Below are 21,627 nucleotides of genomic sequence, written 5' to 3'. Positions count from 1 at the left end.
CTGCTACAGCGTGAGAAAGTAACTTTAGGTAGAAAGTTTGAGCGGATGTGCGTTTGTGCGGAGTTTGACTGTGTTTCTTGTACCTGTCAGCAGAGTTAATCACTTGAGGAATGCGGCGGTGCCATTAAGGACGAAGCGCGCAGCTGAAACTCCGCACTCATTCCAACTTTCGTGCTTTTTCGGCGAAGGAACGTGAAGAAACCCCTATATAACAGGGACCATGGCCACGGGAGGGTTCAAATCTAACGCCACCACGGATTTCCTCGAGGAGTGGAAGGCGAAACGGGAGAAAATGCGGGCCAAAATGCTGGGGGACATTGCGGCGGCGACGGGCGCTCCTCTGGGAGCCGCGAGCTCAAACAGCTCGTCCAACATCCGCCACGCTGCTCCTCCCCCCGCCTCCCCCCCGTCCCCGGGCTCCGAGCCGCCCTACGCCTCCTCCGGGAGCTGCCACCCCTCCGTGTCCCGCTCCTCCTCCGGCTCGGCCCTGAGCCAGCCGGCCCCGGCCCAGAACCCGAACCAGGGCCAGACCGAGCTGGACTGCAGCCCCATGGCCTGCAACGACAGCGACAAGGAGAGCCCGTCACCCGGGAAGGGCAAGGAGAAGAAGAGCGGCGGGCCCAGCGCCAGGAAGGGCAAAGGTCAGATCGAGAAGAGGAAGCTGAGAGAGAAGAGGAGATCCACAGGTGTGGTCAGCATCCCGTCCAATGAGGTGAGTCCAGGTCCAGGTCCAGGTCCAGCCTGACTCGCATGGTCCACAGGGGGGCTTTGCTTCAAGATCATTTCACTGGATTTAACTGTTTTGGGATGCAGATGATCTTTATTTGCATCCCTCTGCAACTCCTCAGATTGTTTTGATTAAAAAAACCAGATAAAGAAGTCAAAATCTTGCAGAAATATACAGAATGCTTATTGGAGTTGTAGATTATTTCAGTGAAAGTGATCGTTCTGGATAAAGTACAAGGATCTTTGATGAACAGACTCTGGAAGAAAGGAGTTTTTTTTGGCATAGTTCCTCCAGTTACTCAGATTTTTGTTGAAAATGAAGTAAAAAAAATGTATAAAGGAATGGAAAACTGGCAGAAATGAAGAGTGATACTGATAAATGTATTTATATTGAGGAAAGTGATACTTCTGGAGCTGATAAACATGCTCTGAATGAGTTGAAATAGATGACGTGCTCTATTGGATTCTGAAGCCCTGATAACACAGAATGTAGAGAGAGGTTTGAAAAACAGCTTAGAGAACTGAAAATAAACAATGTTGACTTAACAGCAGTTTTTATATTTTTTTCTCTTCTTTCGTTCAGTGTGATCTGGAGAAAAACGACGTTTTATTTGCTTTCATCCACAAACCAACAGATTAACTCTAAATATGTAATATAGCAGCATAAAGAAGCTTAAAGAATGGAAGCCTCGGATTTGTATATGAAGAGTTTGCGTGCTTTGGTTGTTTTAATTCACAAAAACCTTTTAGACTTCAGCTAAAATGCAGAAAGTGATGATAAAAAGAATCAGAGTAACTGATGAGAAAATGCAAGTTTATTTTCACCAAAAACTGATTTTCATAGAATTTGTTCAGTGAAATCTGACGTTTAAGGATAAAATAGGATGTTTTAAGTTACTTTGGATGATTTGAAATGCTTTGGCTGGGTTAAATATGGGTAATAAGATTATCGTCATGTGCTGAGAGCAAAATGTTTTTATTTCTGTTCCCAAATCAGTTTAAAATCCCTTCATATCAAGTTATGTGTCAGTCATGAGCCTTGTTCGTGGCCAAGTATGTAAAGTAACTCGACCAATTCATTAAGAAACGGCTCATTTTGACATTTTCCCGACGTGCCTGCAGAGCTTTATGAAAGATGAAGCTTTTCTGCACTCGTCCCATCAGACAGTATCTTCACCGCTAAGTGACCAGTCGTCGGCGAATGTTTGATCTCTGCAGATTGTTTTCATCGGATCTCTCAAAACATTCCTGTTTGAAACCAGCAGTTTCTTTTTTTTTTTTTAAGTGTGTGGAAACTGTAAAATGTGAAGGATTTCTGAGGATTTCCAAGGTCCTCCAAGACGTCTGTGTGTGTGTGTGTTGTTGAATTGGAAACATGTCACACTCGGAACATGGAGTAACTCAGATCTGAAGCTGTGCCAGTGAAACACTCGCGGTGCCAGATTCTAAACTCTTCTGAAATGTCCAAAAATGGTGTGAAGGCTTTCGACGACTGGCGCTGGGGGGGGGCAGCGTGGTTCCCGGTCCGTCACTTGGTCCGCGGCGTCCTGTTATTCGGGAGCTGGTGGGGAGCCAGACTTGAACTGCTGTGCAGCTGGGGGGGGGGGGTCTGGAGGAAAACCTTGAAGGTGGCCGTCGGTCAGAACCTGGACTGACTGAGAAGTCCAGGAGAATCTGGACCAGGAACAGAAGAACTGTTTACCTTGGCGGTGGAGCAGCCTCTTGTCTCCAGAAAGCCTCGTTTCTATGGTAACAGAGTTTGAGCGTTTTCAACAGGGCTGAACAGGTTTCAGGGAAAGATCAAGTTTCGATTTCAGTTTGCGGCATTTCTCCCAGCGTTGGTGGATAATCCACCATGCGCGGAAACTTTGATTTAAAACATGACAGAAAATTCGATCAGACCACCAAAACATTAAATTCCAGAAACACTTCTGTTTTCTAGACTATTTTAGTAGTTTAAGATGAAATAAATAGACAAATGACGGATGCAACGGTGATAAGAGAAAGAATAAAGCATCCAATAATCACCAAATCCTCTCTGAGTTCGTCTACTAGCTTAGCATTAGCAGATGGTAACATATCCCAGAATCCTCCCACATGCTGCTTTTCTTTTCTTCCGAATCTGTCTGAAATCACAATTTGGATCAGAAAATCGATAAATGGTCTCACATTTATTTGACCCTTTCCTCCACATGTGGGTTAAACCGAGGTCACCGAGGTCGTCCGGTCACCGGCTTATCGGCTCGTCCACGGATCGGTTCGGAGGCGACGTCGCAGTTATTGAAATTCCTCAATGGTTAAAAATCCAAGGCTTTGCTGGGGTCGATAATGCCGGGCGCTATGCTGGAGGAATGTTCGGCATTCTGCGTCACGCTCTCGCTTTACAAGCGGGATTTTTTTTTTTGGCAGCCCGTTGCGGTTATGTAACCACGGTGCCTTCATAAAGGTTTCGCCCTGGAACTGATTACGGCTTGTGTGTCTCGCTTTATGGCGGCTCAGCGTGTTTCTGCCAGGTGCTTTAAAATGGTGTTTATGAGCTTTGGACTCTCGATTTAATCCACCTCTCAGTTTGTTGGACGGGTCGTCTTCCTGTTGATCCCTGATCTCGTCTTGACCTTTAACCCCTGGTTGCTCCCAGAGCTGCTTCCCTTCCGTGAACCCGATGTCAACCGAGAGTGAAACTTCTGGGAGCGGCTCCCGGAGGGGATGAACCTGAACCTTCTGGCTCAGCGTGTCCGTCGATGCAGGCGAACACGCTGGAGCACCGACGGTGAGGCCTTGGCGGCGGCGGAGGATCACATGATTCCTGCTGCAGGAGATACTCAGCTTCTAATAATGAACCGCTTTCCTGCTAATTTGTTGGTTCTCAGCAGAACTCCTTTCTCCTCTTGCTTTACACTGTCGCGGTTCCATGTTTCATGAGGCTGGATTCAAACCGGGGTACGTCTACGGTGTACCAATACCAACCACTGCACCAGGAAACCAGTGAACGCCGCAGTCCAGCGCTTCCCCCCTCTCCTGCTGCTGAAGGTTTTGAACACAGACGCCCTTTGTGGGGCTGAACAGGTGTGAATGGAGACGGCGGGACGATCCGCCCGGCATAAAAGGCCGCTGACGGGATTTCAGGGCGTCTGGGGAACCCGATCCCCTGCCTGCGGACGCCACAATGGCCCGAGAGCCGCTTCCCGAAATCCCGCAGAAAGGACGCTTCACATCGGCCCCGCCTCCGCCCGGCGAGGTGTCCCCTTTCCCCACCTCCGACGGGGGCGCTTTGTCGCCGCTGCCGCCCTTTGACCCGCTCACCACATGCTTATGCAACACAGGAATGTGTGTGTGTGTGTGTGTGTGTGTGTGTGTGTGTGTGTGTGTGTGGAAGCGGCCCCTCGTGTGAAAATGTTTCTGGTCGTGATGTAAGCGCGTTTCCCGTCCGTCACGCCGCGCGGCGACTCACGGCGCTCATTGTGTTTCACCTTCTGTGAACTGAGTGAGTTATGCTGTTGTGACGGGGGTCTTGGGGGGCTGTGGGGGGGGTTAAGCGGGGACTCGCCGGCCCCTCGGAGCGGCACTCAGGAGGTCAGCGGGTTTAACGTGCAGCACTCGGCCTGTCAACACCGTGCTGATTGGTCACAGTTTCACTGAACTCTACTGCCAGCATATCTGTGGAAAGGCTGTGATGCTGGTGTCAAATTACCCCTCTAAAACAGACGCCGAATCGGCTTTCAGTGCATTTTTGTTTTTTCAGCATAAGGACTCGAGCCATGAACTGTCACTTTAAAATGGACAATTACATTTACATTTTTAAAATTTGTTTGTCCAAAAAACAAAAACGAAATCTTTTCGCACGCTCCAACATCTCACAAAACCCTTAAAAAAAATCGGCTTTAGGTCCTGCACTCCCCTTCCCAGGATTTTTAGAATAAATTCTGGTATATTTTCAAGACAAAAGGCAAAAGTTGTAAATTGTACACTGCTAAAAGTGTCTGCAGCTGTAAACATTTAACGGTGTGTCGTCTGCGTAGCGGCTGTTCGAACAGCTTTATGGTTTTTTCAGTGAGAAAACATAAATAAGTAGGTTACATAGACTTGAATGATCTGTTTTACAAAGAAACCACAGATTCAAAATTGAAGCTAACATGTTGAGCGAGTTAGTTTTGGTGCATTTCAGGGTGTTTGATGAGGAAAGAGGCAGAAATGATCCAGTTTTGGAGCCAAGTGTTTTTCCCAGAGTCTTCGAGCTGAACGGGCGTCAAGTCATTTCATTTATATCCAAGTGTGTCAAGTGTGTCAATTATCGGCTCACTTGTTTTGCCGTCTTTGATTTGTTGTTTTATTACGTTTTCTCTTTATCTAATTTAATCGTGCGTCCTCAACACTTCCACTCTTAAAAAACAGATGTTACAAAGTGTAATATTGCCTGAACAGGAAGAAGCAGAAATGATTTGGTGTTTTCAGTGAACTTTAGCCGTTTCCCAGGGGTTTGTTCACTGAAGCAGAGATAATATGATTGAATTTTGCTAATCTAATTGTGTAAAGTGGATCAATGACTGGCTGGAAGCGGTATTTTCTTGTTTCAGGCACTTGGATCTGGTCATTTAGTGCTTTTCTTTGACAATGCTGTCATTTCTCCAGGAAGAGAATCGGGATCCGTGACGATCGGCTGGAACAGTTGACTCACCTTCAAACATTAAACGTTTGCCTCAGAGGATCAAACCCAGCAGATCAGCTCGTCTCTGCTCCGTTCACGTCAATCATTTGTGGAGATTTTTTTTTTTTTCACGACAGTTTAACCAGTGGGACTCGGTTTTGACCCACTTTAGAGTTGCTTTGTGGCGATCTGGGGCTGTGCCCAGAGGGTTTTGTTCACTCAAATTTGGACGCGGTTCCACTTTGTTTTCACTCTCACTTTTTTTCCCAACTTTTCTTCAAATGAATGAAGATTAAAATGTCCCGCACCAATCTGTGCCTGACAAATACCTTGTGGTCAAACTTTGCATAAGCATACTGACCTAATTCAGTTTGGAGTGATGTTTCAGAGGCTTGAAAGTTCTGTTATGTGTGTGTGTGTGTGTGTGTGTGTGTGTGTGTGTGTGTGTGTCACATATAAACCATTCATTCCGGTTAGTTTAAGAATCACTGGTCTAATCAATGACAAAACTGAGAATGAAGAGCAGAAAGTTTCTACTCCTTTTAGTTTCAATTACATGAAAAGAACCGGTAAAGTGGAGTATGTGGTGGCGTCATGTCAACACAACAGCTTGTTTTCTTCTTTTCGAGTCGGCGGCGTTCCTCACAATTAAAACCTTTCAGTGTGTCACTTGGTTTAATTACCTTTTCACTGGCTGATTGTTGCAGCTCCTCGACGTTGGTTGACAGTTTTTCAGGTTTTTCCGCTCTGTGTGTTTGTGTGAATTTCCTGAAATCGGCCTGAATCTGCCGGCGGAGGGTGACGTCCGCAGCAGCCTTTCATTAGGCTTTAATCCAGGAGTGTAAATTTGCACGAGGCGGGACGAGTTTTACTTGCTCCTAAAACCAAACAAGGCCACATCATCACAGTAAATACCTCCAGGATTTTATCATGGGATTAGCTAAGCAAGCAGCTATTTAGGCTGGCTGTGGTGCTCTCTCTCGCCCTCTCTTGCGCTCTCGCTCTCTCTCTCTTCCAGGTTGAACAACAGGACTGTGTAACTGTTTAATTGAAGCGTGTTTTTCTGAAAGGGAAGAAGGAAACTCTCACCCGATGTCTTTCAGGAGGAAACAGCTGATATGATCGTGAAGTTTGGAACACGGAAACTTTAAATATCTCAAGCGATCTCAGATTCCTTCAACGGCAAATATTTTAAGGACCTGAACTGTCCTGTTTGATCCTCGCTGCGTTAAGCTGATTGATTGCTCCCAAACAGCAGTTTGGCCTTTTCTCTTCTGACATTTCCAGCCGGTTGTTTGCGCACACGGTTCAGAGTGTCCTTTATCCAGGTCGCCGCTCTTCCCCCTGCGTCGGCGCCGGCGAGCGGCCGTCCCGCGCGGCGTCGCGCAGCGCGAGCCGCGGACCTCCTGCGGGACGTCACCTGTCGGCCGGTTATCCTGCAGATCTGAGCTGCTCCAGTTACACAGTTTACTCTGAGCTGCTTTATCAGTCCGAGGAGGAGGAGACGGACGGGAAGCCCACTTTCTCTCAGGAAAGCGCGCTTTCAATCTAATCATCAGTTCATCTGCGAAACGGGTTTCACAGTTTGACCTGGATTCCTCTTTTTGACGGTACACTTGAAAGTTTTTGAGAACTTTTACTTCAGTGTTCTTTTAATTAGGTGTAATGAAGTGAAATTAAATCAGTGAAACATTAGTTCCACTTGATAATTTCATGCGTTTTGACCTGATTTTCACAAATCATTCCTTACTTTGAAATCAAACTGCATCCTGTGGTTTTTGAGTACTTTTACTGGAATATTCTTAAAAAGCTGCTGTGCGTTTGTTGTACTCCAGTACAATGTAAATCAGTGTAGCTGAGTGCGTCCTGTTTCTGTCCCCCTTCGGTTGCTGTACATAGTTGCAAAAAGCACAAAACTGACTCATTCTATGAGTGGTTTTTGGAAGCTTTTACTACAGTATTATTTCAAGTTTTGCTCAATTCCTAATAAAATTTTAGTTATACTTGATTCTTTGTAAAGTCCCAGAGTTCTTCTGGTTTCATGTGGATCTGGATCGTTGTGAAAAGTTACTAATTCACAGTATTTTTGACACTTTGATGTTTTGTTTTTTTTTTCTGCTGGTTCAGCAGTTTCGAAATATGAAACAATGAAGATTAACCGAGTTTCTGAGTCGGTGTGAAGGTTTGCTTCACTGTTCTCAGTGAAAATGTTTCACTGAATCCACCCGAAGGCTTCAAAGCTGTCGGCTCGCTCCCGCCTCGTCCTCGGCTGACCCTGCCGTCGGTGTGACTCCAAAGTCCAGACTTCATCGGCTCCAGACCCCCCGGCCTGCGTTTTCAGTAGAATCACTCTTTATGCCCCTCGTTTCGTCTTGTTCCCTGACCGGGATGATCATGTAACTCTGATGTGACCTGTTTATCAAACATTCCGGCGCGTTTCGGGGAATTTCTCTTTCTTGTTGGGGGAATTTGTGAGTCGGCTCTAATCAGGCCACTCGGCATGATGGGGCATTTTGGATTCATTAAAGTGGAATTACTTTCTTTTCCCTCCTCCCCCCCTCTCCCTCATCACTCTCTTCTCCTCTCTCATTTGTTCTGCTTGTTTTTCAGCTTTCTCTCATCAGAGGTTCACTTCAAAACTCTTTCAGAAGAAGAAACGGTCCCTCAAATGACTATTTATTCCCAAACGAGAAGCAGCCAGAGCAGAAATGTAGAAGCTCCTCTTTTAAAATATCACTCAGTGAATCAGTGACTTATTAGCTCCTTTAGATAGAAAAGATCCCTTAAAATCATCTGGAGCCACAGTTGCATGTTTTAAAAACTACTCGGAAAAGTTACTTTTAGAGCATTTTCAGTTTGATTTAATATAATGTTCATTGGCTACAAAAGTGAATATTTGAGGTAGAGTGATGTATTTCTGGTTTTAAAGTTTTTCTTCGCTCTGAGGAAGGCTTCATTGATATCATTTCTCAAAACTGTTCGATTTAGGCTTCAATATTTTCTCCCAATCACTCAGATACTGTAGTTTTTCGTTTCCCTTTTTGGCTTTAACAAGTCACTGTTGATCTTTATACAGGAAATAAAAGTTAAATTCAGTTTGATGTTAAAAGCAATATTAAGCTTCAGTGTAATGATGCGACTTGCAGTCATTGTTATCATATATGCAGATGATGTTTGTGTATTTCTGCATTCACATTTAATTACAAAGAATAAATATCCACCATATATTGTTTTTTAAATGAGTTAGAAACGTGAAATACTCTCCATTAGCAACCCTATTTTTCATATTTTATAGCAGAACATGGCAGCACAGTGCATGCACAATGATAAGTTTGAGGTATTTTTCGTTTTCTAAGCGTCAGATTCTGAAATATTTCACCCAGTTTTACCTTTTAAAACTTATTTTATTTCTCAAACAATATGCAGACTTTAAAAAGTGGAAAAACCTGAAAGGGTTTTAAATATATGAAGGTTGACTTTCTTTCTTGATTCTAATCTTTAGAACGTCCTCAAGAGTCGAGCACAAGAAACCGGTTTGGTTCACGACTCGACTAATGACACGGTTTACAATCTTAGAAAGTGAAACGGAGAGAGTCCAGATCTCCCTGGTCCAGATCTCCCTGGTCCGGTCCAGAACCTTAACCTGGCACTTCGGTGGAATTGTGTCTGGGCTCTGACCTGAAACCTTTTCCTCCTTTGGAGTCACGTTGGGACAATCGGTCTGAGTGACTGAACACCAACAGACGGATTTCTGTCTGACAGGTTCCAGCACCGCCCTGTTATGTCGCCATGGCGACGCTCGCTCGCGGTGGGACGAGCCGGTTTTTCACGTGTGGCTCGACTGGCACACGAGGAGCGACGGGTGGAAGATCCACAGGGTGAAGGAGGAATGTCGGCTCCTTTGAGACTCGCTCTCGTTGGGTTTGCAGAGGAGGATGTAGTGGAGTCATTTGAGGAGGCAGAGTGGTGCAGTGGTTTGTCAGTTTGCCTCACAGACAGATTATCCTGGTTCGAGTCTGTGATTTTGGAAACTTTTCCTCAAAGTCATCTTGTTTCTTCTCACAAGAGTTTGAACACTTTCAGTTGTTGGTGTCAAGCATGAGGCCAGTAGAGGGAAGGACGGAAGATGAAATTGGGCTGTTTTTGAAACTTGAAGGGAAATGTTCTTTTCCCCTGATCAGACTTCTTATTTCGCCACTTTAGGCCAAATAAATGGCAGCAAAGGTATTTTATCAAAATAGTCCGAAATGTTCCTCTTATGCTTTCTCATTTATTTTGTTTTTTTGTAGTTTTGGCAGTATTGGTCATCACTTTAGTATCTTTTAGCCCTGTTTTATTAAGACAAAATGTTTAAAAAAAATTGTAATATTGAACCGTTATTTCCGTACTTGACTTGTACAAACGAATACATTTCAGACATTCACAAAAAACATGCGTAAGAAACAAGATATTGTAGGATCTGTTGTTTTTTAATTGGAACTTTGTTTAAAAACGCAAAAGTTTAGTTTTCTTGACTTATAAACATTTTAATGAATCAATGTTATGGTATTCATGCATTAAGTGCAAAGAAACAACAAGTCCCACTGTTTGGATTTGATTATTAGGATACAAACTTTCCAGTGTTGGATTAAATAGTTTAGATAAATGGTAGTGTTGGATGCTGTTTATGCTGCTAGAAGGGTGAATTTACTGCAAAGTTTTACTTTCTTCAAGGAAGTTCATATTTACTACAGTCATCTAAATTCAATGGTGCAATTTCCCACAGCGCCCCTAGGGGCCTGGCATGGAAACTACATTTACGGTTCTAAAATGAGAAGTGTGTTTCCAGCAGGTTGGTCTTGTGTACGTAAAAGTGATATTGAAGACCAGTGGATTTGCTTTAGCTTTGTAGTTTTGGACTGTCACACAGGGTTTTATTCCTGTCTTGGTTTAAAAAAATGGACCGTTTGACTGAAGGAGTCACATTTGAAAAGCAGACGGGGTTGAAAGCCTCCAGAAATCCCTTGAAATGGAATCAATGTTCCTTAAAAATTGCAGCGACGGTGAAGCCTTGATCCGAGGGACAAAGCCTGTCCTCCTGGGTGGAGGGCCGACCTGCCGCCGTGCGAGGCGCCGGCCTCGCCGCCTCAGTGTCTTTGTGTGTGCGAGAGCTTTTTGTGGTGTGTCGGCTTCTCAGAGGAAGGAGACTCAAACACTCTTTGTTGTGGTTCAGAATATATGTGGTGTCAATGTCTATTTTCACAGATTTCATGCTTTAGAACCTTTTTTATTAGATTAGTGCTTATCGAATACCAAAGTCTCAGAACTATATAAGTTTTTTTTCCTTCATTCATTTTCTCTCTGGATTTGCGAACACAGGAGTCGTTCTCCATCACCTCGGAGCAGAAAGCTCCTCTCCACGTCGCTTATTGATCTATTTTCTTGAAGCGAGACCCTGATCCGCTCGACGGTCTGGACAGTCAGACTCTTCGTGTCTTCGGCCGGGTTTCGGTTGAGACGCTGCGGGCGACGACCCCGCCCCCTCGCAGCCGGTTCTGACCCACGCCGGCCTTCGCCGGCTGAAGATAATGATACGTGTTTTCATCTTCCGCCGTGCGACTGCAGCCATCTGCCGCCGCGTTACGCCGGGAAGACTTTTCCCCTCCGCACCGAGCAACTCGGAGCGGAAACCCTCTGATCTGCGCTCACTCTGACCTTCAGACGACCGTTTTTATTTAGCTTTCTCCTCATCGTGCTGATAATTAGTCACGATGGTCCGAAGATTCATGACCATTAAAGAAAAACGGATCCTCATTAAAAAAAACTCAGCCTTCTGAAGACTGAAGCTTTATTAGCTGCTGCACTTCTGACGTACTTCAGCTCATGAGAGTCACACTGGGAAGGAAACCAGAAGGTCATTTCAGAAAAGTTGATTTACATGACAATGTTTTGAAAACGTTTCCATGGAAACGGCAGAAACGCAGAAAGCCATGTTGTTAGCCTGCCGGGCCACAAGTTGGCGCGGTTTGTTTTTATGATGAGAAGAAATGGTCAGTTTTGGAACATAGTACCTTTTCTTTGGGTTTATGTGGTGAATTTTATTAACTTTAGGCTCAAAAATGGCTCCAAATTATTGGACGTTATCATCTGTCCTACACCAAGTGGACAAGTCAGGAACTGCATTGATTTAATGAAAACCTGCTGTGAATGTAGTTATTTTATGGGTGATGAACCATGTGTTTGGCACCACTGCTCTAACGCCTTCAGGAAATAAAGGAACGAAGAATTGAGCCGTTGTTCAGTCCCGTTTCTTATGGGGGAAACCCAGATGGGGGTTCTGGATGTGGAGCGCCTCTGTTTCATCCGCGCCATCTCCAAACTGTCCGCCGAGCCGATCACAGCAGCGAAACGTTTCACGCCCCAGAGCGGTCCTCCTTCCACCGCCGTGTCATATTTTCCCTTTAATTTCTGAAGCGGGAGAGGAGGCGTTGCATAATTGATGCGGCGGCGGAGAGCGTCTCTACCTGTTGCGGTCGCTCGTGTCCGAACCTGCGTGCGAAACCGGAACAGACAGATGTCGAGACGTCTCCGTCACGCCTCCGCGTGCACAAACAGCGGTAATCTCTCCCCCTCCTGCGCCAGCATCAACCTTTCCCCGCCGAGCCGCCGGCCTCCTGAAACATTCATCGGCGGTGGAGCTCCGGCGCTCGGCGTGACGGATTGGATTCTCGTCACTCGCTTGTATACTTTGTCTCCACTTCCCCGGGTTTCTACCTCCAGCTCCCTGTTTGTGTTTTTGTCTGTTTCGGTGTTTGATCTGGCATTTTGGCTCGTGGTCACTTCGTTTCTCTCCCCTCTCTCGTCCTCAGTCATCTCCTCAACAGGCTCATTAGTAAATCGGTCCTCCGGTCTGCATGAATCTCAAGTCGTTTGTTTGCGTCCAAACACTTCGGGCCTGGAGCTCATAAGTAAACATGAGTCCCTCTCTCTCTCTCTCTCTCGCTCTCTGTGTGTGTGAGCCGTCTCGCCCTCCTCTTTATTTTTCCTCCCTTTTCGCCGCCGCTGCAGGATGAATGGCCCGGTGTCGCCGGCTCTCTCTCCGTCCACCGCCTCGGATTTATCTTCGGCTCCAAAAAGGTCGCAGCAATCAAGTGCAAACGGTCGCTGCCTTAACATTATCTAGAGGACGGCGGGCGAGCGAGCGCTGCACGGCCCCCTGGGAATTCTTCCCGGGCCTTTTCGACCGTAGACAGGCTGCTCGACCACGACTTCAAATGTCAGGAATGGCGTACGTGGATGAAGGAAAGCCTTGTGGGGATTCATGTCGATCACAAGCAGCATTGAAAACTCTTCGTGTTGCCACCAGCGAGCTCCATCTGCCTCTTCCTGACTGGATAGAAACAGTAGCTACCTGCAGAGTAGGTTAAAGCATGTGGCGTGGTTTGGATGGCCGGGGGTTGGGGGGGGGATTTGTTCAGACTTGGCCTTCATGACTCACGGTCTGGTTTGGTGTCCGTCTGCCAGCGGACGCTACACAATGGTCTCTGTACACAATGGTCCTGCCTCTCCGCTGCTGGAATGCCAAACACGCTCTAACGGTTTCCGACACTGTACATGTGAGGATTGTGTTACTGGGGCCGGCCGACCGGCTCGCCGCCTCGTGCACCCGGCCTGCAAAACACACTTTTATCACTATGAACTGTACCGGCAGAAACTTTCTGAATCTGGATGACAAAGCTCGCTCCGTTGCTTTATGTCCATTTCAGGGACATGTAAAGGTTGGATGAACCGTCTGAGACCTCGGTGAGGAGAACGGCCTGTCCCGTCTGTGTTGAAGAGAACACTTCCTGATGTGACTGCGCAGAAAGGCTGCTGACTAAGAGCAGCCGGCGGCCCTCCCGTCACATGGCCCTCATATTTTGTGCCTTGTTAATTGGCGGTTGGCTCGCTCCCCCCACGCCCCCGGGCTTCATGGGAGGCCTGCTCTGCTCCACAAAGTTCCCGTCTCTGCTTTTGATGCCTCTGTGACCCTTTGGAACCAGTTTTTCCTCTGAAAAGGTGATTTTGCTGAAGCCGTCAGGAGCCGTCAGCGTTTTGCTCTTTTATCATCATCAGAACGTTGGAGCTGGAAGAAGAGCCACTCCACTGCAGTGAATTATGTTTGCATTCCTTCTCAGCATGTCAGCCTGCACGTGGCCTTGTTTTCTCCTTTATTTTTTTTTGTCCCATCATCTTTCTGTTTGAAGTTCCCATCAGAACTAAAGCAGCTTGTCGACGCTGTTGTTTCTCCGTGATTGTCGCCTTCTTTTGGGGTAGCGTTCCACAGCTCATCAAAAACCCTTCCGGTTCTGGGAACATCGAGCCGACGTGTGAAACTGAACCACAGCAGCAGAGAAACAAATGGTTCCCAAAGATAAATGACAATATATTCATTTCAAATCTTTTTTTTTTTTGAGCTCAGTCGGCTTGCCTTTGGCTGCAGACACGCCTGAACACACACTCATTTACTGCGAAAGTCTTTGTCCCTCCTGCTCTTCCTCGCTGCCCTGATGAGCTGTTGGGCTTCTTCCAGAGATATCCGTTATCCAATCGTGGACCGATTCCTTCCTCTTCGTCACACACGGCTTTTTTTTTTTTTTGCAGTTCTTCAAAGCGGGACGCAGCAGATCTGCTGCTACCGAGAAACAAACAGCTCCTTTAAATGAGGCTTTTGTCTGTGAGACAGCAGTTAGAAAGTCAACCAGGCGTTTCACACGAACCGTTTGAACCCCGCCGACTTCAAAGAACAAAACCTCTTCCAAGGTTACTTTGACTGAATGCTTCTTAAAGGTGTTAAAACTGAGTGAAACAATATTTTACCGTAAAATTGAACTGATTTAGGATTAATTCATGTGATGAAGCTTTCAGTGTGGATTTAAGCAGGTGCTGCTGCTCCTTGGTTGTGTTACCAGCTGATATCCGAGGTCCTCCTTCACATGTTTCATTCTCCTCCGCTTCGCATTTCCTTATCTGAGTTAAAGGAAACCTCGGCGGCTCTAATGGCCCTCGACTCAACCAGAGGCGTTTCCTATCTGACTATCCCCACAAAAAAAAAAAAAAAAAAAGACCTGGCAAATAACCCGAGATGTGCAGGCGCTCCGATGGGCGGGCACGCTGCGATAAGCGTCCACGTCCGCTCTCTTATTTGTATGTAAATACGAGGACGCAGCGATGCGTTGAATCGGCTCTTCGCAGCGAGCGAGCGGAGAAGGGAGATGTTATTGCAGCTCCGGGTCCACCGGGTGGGATGAAGCGGTGAGGAATGCACTAATCACACAACTGCCCCGCACTGCCCTGCCTTGGCTAATCCATGGGAAACCACCAAAACAAAAAAACAGAACAAATCCCACCAAGACAGGAGGAAGAGGGCAGGCGGAGTGGGAAGCTGCTTCTGGTTTGTTCTTCCAGGAAGCCTGGCTCTGATTTTCCCAGCCGCCCTCCGTCCTGTGATGGGAACGCCGTGACCCGGTTCAGGATTCCTGCCGAACCAGAACACAGAAAACAGCGAGTCTGCGACAGACGTTTACAGAATAAGTTACACTTGTTTGAAATTTGGAAGCTCGGACTTTTATCAGGCCCCGTTTCCACGACGACGCTTATGTTTTGTGGTCCGTTTCCATGACAACGCTTAACTTTGGTGGGAACAGTGTCCAAGACGATGCTGAACTTTCACTGCGTTGTCGGGCCCATTTCCGTGACGACGAACTTTTGTGATGTTTTGGTTTCCGTTTCCATGTCGACGCTGAACTTTAGCTGCTTTTTCAGGTCCATTTCCATGACAACGCTTGACTTTTGTGATGTTTTGGTTTCCGTTTCCACGACGACGCTGAACTTTAGTGGTGTTTTGGTTTCCGTTTTCTGCTGCCTTTGTGGAGCTGTTTGGAAACGCTCCGTCTTTATGGAAACGGGAGGTAAACTGCTTTTTGAAACGTTGCTACGGGTTCCGTGTAAACCGACATCGTTTCCAAAATGTTTCCGTCTTCCTTGGCTTCTTCCTGCTCCTCATCGATGTCCAGTTTCTGTCCGTTTCTCGTCTTGACGTCCTGATCGTCAGTCAGTCTGAGCTGCTCGTCCAGCTCGGCGGTTTCCGCCCTCTGTGTCGGAACAGAAGACGGTAAAGTTTCCCGTTAACGGCGTTCTGAACAGGAGCTGCGTTCCCGGCCCAGCGGAGAGATTTAAAGCTCGTCTTGTTTCCTGGAACATGCTGTGCTCGCTAAAACTATACTGCAGCTCTCGTTCTCTCCTGTAATGTTGTAACCAGTTGCACTGGAATAAATGTCACTCCGCTCCGCGCGGCGCGGCGCTTCGGCCGAGACGGCAAACATTTTTCATCATGAGCGCCTCGTTTCCCCCGGCTCCATTTTCCAGGTCATCTTCTGCTCAGAGATCAACGATAGGAAACAGAAAACAGACAAAGAGGTTCTGAATTTTTGCTCAAATTGAGTTCTTCTCTCTGTGTTTTGAAACAGTCCTCCTGTGCTTTCTTTGATTACCATGTTCTGGAGGTTCGTGCACACACACCAGATTCATTGCACTCATAAAGACGGAATTCGTTTCCCATCTGTGAACCGAAGCGCTCGACGAGCTGCCGTCAATCCCAGATTGACTGACTGCTGATAAACGGCGCCGCAATTAATCCTCACGAACAATAGGTGACAGCCAAATTGCAAATTCATTCAAGTTGTGTTTAGTGCCGTTAAATCCTCTTTGGAGCGGCGTCGTGTGATAACAGCACAATATAATTGGACGTTGTTTTCTCACTCATCAGCACCTGATAATAAGACTGACGGAGCTTTCGCTTCTCACTTGTAAAAATTGAAGGTTTTGCTTGTTTTTCTCCACATTGTGACTTTGTGCTGGTTTATAAGTGACTCTGATGGGAAAGAACGCAGCAGGCGATCGATCAGAGCAGCAGCAGAGCTGCATTGACGAAACGTAGCGCAGTTTAAAAGCCTTCGTGTTGGAAGCGTCTTTATCTGTGAGCCGTTTAAAAAGAATCCAGTAAAGTGAATAAAGTGAATATAGTGTGAGCTTATATGTAGTTTAAAGTGGAGAATTTACTGAGGTGATCAGAACGTTTCATAAGAGGCCAGCAAAGGACTTTTGGAACTTTGGAACTCAGTCCTCCAATCTCTCTGCTATCACTTGGAAATATCTGAATGCACATGATGAAAATACATGAAATCACTCTTATAACTGATTTCATCATTATTTTCTTGATTGATCCACATTTTAACATTTGTATATTCTACACTTTCAATTCATGTTCATTTTTTTGGCATTTATTTTTTTTCCATTTTATATCTTTGTTTGATTTCCATTTTGTATTTGTCCCCATCTTATTGTTTGAAATTTTTTTTCAAACATCTTTTCTGTTCACATTTATTGGTTTTATTTGTTAATATTTTCCTTGTATTTTTTTCCCAATTTTTAAATTTCTCTCCTCATTGTTGTTTATCTCAGTTTTCTTCATTCTGTTTGAAGCGAGCAGCTGAAAGACCTTGTTCTACAAGTACATTCCGAGTTTCTCAGTTTGAAAAAAATCCCATCTGTATTGAATCTGTGGACGTTTGAGTGGAAACCGTCCAGTTCCTCTGCCTCGACCCGCTTTAGTGTGTGAAACAAAGACTTCCAGCTCCGAAATGAAATCAAGGCGGCGAATCACTTGTGATTGTGCCGAGCCGCTGCGTCTCACCGCCAAATCACCAAATGACTGGGTTCAAGCAGCAGCTTCAAATCAAAGCACCAAGTTTATTCTGACTTAATGAGCGTTAAGTATCTGAGCTGCTGGAACGCAGCAGGCGGTTAAACAGGCAGCAAGTTAAAAAGTTCACTGCAGACGTGCGCAGCACAATCCAAAGCTTTTTTGCACTTTACACAGGGAAGTAGTTGTATGGCGAAAAGTTTGATCCACGTCTCACAGAAATTGCACCAATCATTTGTATCTCCTGATTCGTGCACCTTCGAGTTGGAAATGTAAGTTTTGAAGAATTGAGACGTCACGTCTGAAGCAGTGCAGAGACGTTTGGCTCTGCAACGCCTCCGTAAAGGTTTCAGGACATGTAACGCAAATTAGCTGTTTGTGTTTTTGTTTCAACGGATCTTCAGAAAATGGTTAAATCCCCAGAATAATAACCGATAAAGAGGGTAAAACAGACGAAAGAGAATTCCAGAATCTGGAACTGATTCAAACTTGTTCACACAAATCATGAAAAAAGAAGAAGAAGCAAAATGAAGAGGGAGAAAAGGTAGTATCACTTAAACTTTCGAAATATCAGGAAAAAACCCAGCAGCCAATGAGACTGAAATAGCCACAAAAAAAAAAAGTAAAATATGATAAAGTATTTCTAATTTGTAGCCTTAGGTTTTGTATTTATAACATTTAAAAGTTTTTTTTTTTTGTTCTTCATTTTCAGTTAAAATGTTTTTTTTGGCACCAAAAGAATTTAATTGATAGAACATTATGAAACGGGCTCTCCTCGTCATGAAGCTTTCAGACAGTCTGCACGTACGCAGACGACGCCGTGGTAAATGTTCACTTTGTAACCGTGCTGTTATTTTTCTCCGTTCATTTCGGATAATCTCACGTATTGAAAACTCATTATGAGAAACCCTTGTGGGAAAAGTCCTGCTGATATTTGATCAAGTCTAATCGAAGTGATGAAAGTGAGTAATCACACTGTGATCGTGCACATTTCCACACAGATTAGATAAGGCCGGATGATCAAAGACTCAAATATTTATTTGAGTCTGGACAAACCAAACCTGTGGAAAAACAAGAGCGTCTGGTTTCTAATCAGCTTCTGTGGGATTCTGCTCTTATCACCAGCAGAAAAAAGGTGTTTGAATAGCAGACCTGTGGCGCTAACTTCACTAATAATCAAAATATTCACATAGGAGTGGAAATATTTGTGTTTTAAAGACTTGAATCCAGCTGCTGGAGGACAAAAATAGTTGATTTTCCACGCGGTGAAGCCACAGTTATTCAATAGTCAGCAGCATGTCAGGAAGGGGTTAATGGGTATTTAAGAGGCCTTTTATTAGTGCCACTGTTTGTCTTTCCTCCTCACTCGCCGCCCGTTACATATGACCTGCCTTTTTTTCTGAAGCAGCGTCTGTAAATACACTACGTAGTGTATTGTCACGTATCAGGAACAGAACCCCTCCTGACCTCCGCCCAGCTTCTCCACCTCCACATATTTTGAGAGCGGCGGACTCCAGAGACGGCCACGGCGCGTTAGGTTGAATAAAAACGCGTCCAGGAGGGATCTCCCTGCTGGGCCTGGCTCTACTTTTCTATTTTTGCAGCACGATTTGACCTTTGCTTGAACCAATACGGACAAATTCTAATCGGTTGATATAAACCTTGTCCAGCCTGTAGCATGGCTGGTGTGTGAGCCCTGAAACCGTTATGATTCGGGGGAATTGAACCTTGTTGTTTTGGCCCCACGTGTCGCTGCATGCGACGCCCATCGGATGAATTTCTGCCGAGCTCGTGGAACCGGTTGGCTTCCTCCACAGATCCCTCGCCGCCTTGGCTCCTCAGTCTGCTTGTTTTCGCGACCCAGCGTCAGAATAATGTTTGCCTCGGCCCGGATTCCACGCCGGCCCGCGGGGACGTCCGTTTAAAACCGCCGCTTCACGGCTGGAATTGCAGCCTCGATTGCTCTGGAGAGGTTTTTTTCTTTTGCCTTCGGGGGTGAAGGGATCAGATGGTCGCTCCGGTCTGCTCTCAGCCCGCTCGTGCACTTGAGAGATGAGGAAGGAGGTCATGTGTGGGGCGGCCCAACCCTGCCCCCAAAAGATAAGAGCCCGGTTTGACCCCATTACCGCCAGGAAGGATGTAATCGGTGTGTGTGTGTGTGTGTTGCACTGGCGTGCAACAATAAAAGGCAAACCATTGTTACCTCCAGTGGAAATTACATAACATAATCACAGGCTCCTGCAGCCACACACATGCGTAATTCTTCCTCTGCCTTTATCTAATCCCCCCACTCGCCTCCACAGCGCCGCGCCGCCTGTTGACTTTAGGCCTCCTGAGCAAATAGAAACTCCGAGCAGCTTTTGTGTCAACAGAATTAGACTTAAAGGCACAAAATGTGACGACGGCGGGAGCCGAGGAGAGTGAGAAGCAGGGTTTAAGAACATTTAGGACTCGTTTATACGTTATACACGGCGTTTCAGGAGAGTTTGGATTTTACACGGCAACGTTTTAAATAAGATGGCTGTTTCCATGGAAACAGCAGAGGCATTGAAAACGATGTAGTTTGAAGTTTCCAGACTCCAGCAGAGGAATTATACCGTCTGCAGGATGAACCGGGGCTTTTGTAATGGGTCATTAACCCTGTTTTATGGCCTCTGTTTCCATTCGTGACGTGTCCTGCTGCCCTCGCCACCACGGCTGGATCTACAGCTTTAGGAATCCACCGTTTCTCACCAGAACCAAAACACGTTCAGCTGACTGAGGTCTGATTATCAGTTTTGCGGAGTTTACCGTCTAATGCTTGCTGTCCTCGACCGAGATGGAAAAAAAAAAAAAAAAAAACATCCAGATGAGGAAGCAGAACGGCGTCCAGCCGCTGGAAGAACCACGAAGCCACAGATCAGTGGAGAGAAGGCCAGTGACGGACGTCCTGCAGAGGGTGGAATTAAAATGTTTTACGTCAAAGGAAACCAAAGCGGCACCACTTCAGGACATATTTACACAGATCGGGCCGATTTCCATCGGACTCAGCAGTCTGCTGGCTGTCAGTGAGTGGTGGGCGTCCGTGATCCTGAGATTAAACGCACTTCCTGACGCTCGTGTCTCATTTGTTGCTGTGAAAACGGTAAACTTGCGAAGTCGTTTCTCGGCTTCCGATTGGTGTCAGCTGAATTCCGATAAGACTGTACCTGCCAGTGAAACGAGTCTGTTTATTCTGAGGCCCCAGATGATATCTCCTCACATATTGAACGCCGGTTCCGATCATCGGCCTGTCGCGTTAACGCCGCGCCGCTCGTTTCTCATTTCCGTCGGTTCAGACTCGACGCTCCGGCTTCCATTTGGACGGGCGCTCTCCGGCTGGAAGCGGCTCTCGAACCGTCTGCGGTGCGACTCGGGAGCTGTGCTCCGGCCCCGGTGGCCACGCAGGTTCAATCACCCCAGCAGATGTGATTTCCGTGTTCGGCAGCTGCACAGCGGGCGGAAAGAGAGAGGTTGTTTTCCTAACGGCCCGAACGCACTGGACGCGGAAGCGCCGCGCGCGGTAGCGCCGCGCACTGCGCTTCTGATCGCCTCCCATGTTAACCTATCTGACCGGCCGCACCGAACGCGCAGCGGAGCGCCGCGCGCGCCGCGGCTCGCGCTCTGCAGCGCGCCCGCTCCGCTTCGTTCTATTTTTCACGCGAGCCGCGAGCGCAGGGAGCGCCATATGTCAAGCTGGATCAAGCAGATCGGACCAGACAGGAAGTCGGAAACAGAAAAGGCAAGAGAATCCGGTCAATTTTCAAAATATAACAAATTAAATGACGATTAGTTACGGGCGGTGTTGCTCGTCCGTCTATATTTTGTCACTTGGGTCTAATCACAAGACAGATGGACACACAAACAGACATACGCATGTACGCACCCAAACACACACACACACACACACACACACACACACACACACACACACACACACACACAGCGACAGACATTCACTTGATGCAGAAAAAAAGACAGGAGGAGAAAAAGTCTCTCCACAGGTCACCAAAACACACACATCCATCCTGGCAGAGCGAGACGGAGGGAACAGGGAACAAACGTGAAAACCGAGAGCTGACGGAGCGAGCCGAGTGCAGCCGATGTGTGACCAGCGCGGAGAGCGCAGGCGCCTCCAGTGCGAACAGCCAAGCGCCGGCGCAGAGACGCGCGCGGCGCGCGCGGCGCCTCCGCTACGCTTCCGCGTCCAGTGCGTTCCCGGCGTAAGTGTCTGCGACTCATCTGTGCAGACTCTGGAGAGTCGGAGGGTTTGTGTTGGCAGGTTACACAACAGACTGGATGAGCGTCCGGAGCGCTGCCGTGGCTCTGAGGATCAACTGGCACTTCATTGAAATTCCTCTGATATTTGAAGCTGGCTCACCGCTCGCTCTCTCGCTCGCTCATCCACTGCGCTGTTGCTACTGCTGCACCAAATCTTCTTCCTGGCTGCTTCATAAAACAAATGTTCTTCATTTCTTTCTGCAGCTTTTTCATCTTAAAAAGAATCATAAATCTG

At 46.7% G+C, this 21,627-nt stretch overlaps 1 protein-coding gene across 2 annotated transcripts in view; it reads left to right on the top strand.

Annotated features, from left to right (window-relative positions):
- The window catches only part of pawr (PRKC, apoptosis, WT1, regulator), a 56,901-nt gene that overhangs the window by 275 nt on the left and 34,999 nt on the right, over positions 1-21,627 (top strand). The window contains exon 2 of one of the 2 annotated variants that reach the window (XM_030113029.1): positions 94-712. In XM_030113029.1, the coding sequence (XP_029968889.1) occupies positions 221-712 (492 nt within the window). In that variant the 5' untranslated portion in view covers positions 94-220. Of the gene's footprint in view, positions 1-90; positions 713-21,627 lie in introns of both variants that reach the window. The other variant, XM_030113030.1, reaches the window with a different exon arrangement.

The sequence above is a fragment of the Salarias fasciatus genome, chromosome 17, assembly GCF_902148845.1.
Source record: "Salarias fasciatus chromosome 17, fSalaFa1.1, whole genome shotgun sequence".
Classification (NCBI taxonomy): domain Eukaryota; kingdom Metazoa; phylum Chordata; class Actinopteri; order Blenniiformes; family Blenniidae; genus Salarias; species Salarias fasciatus.
This window is presented reverse-complemented; position numbering and strand designations above follow the sequence as displayed.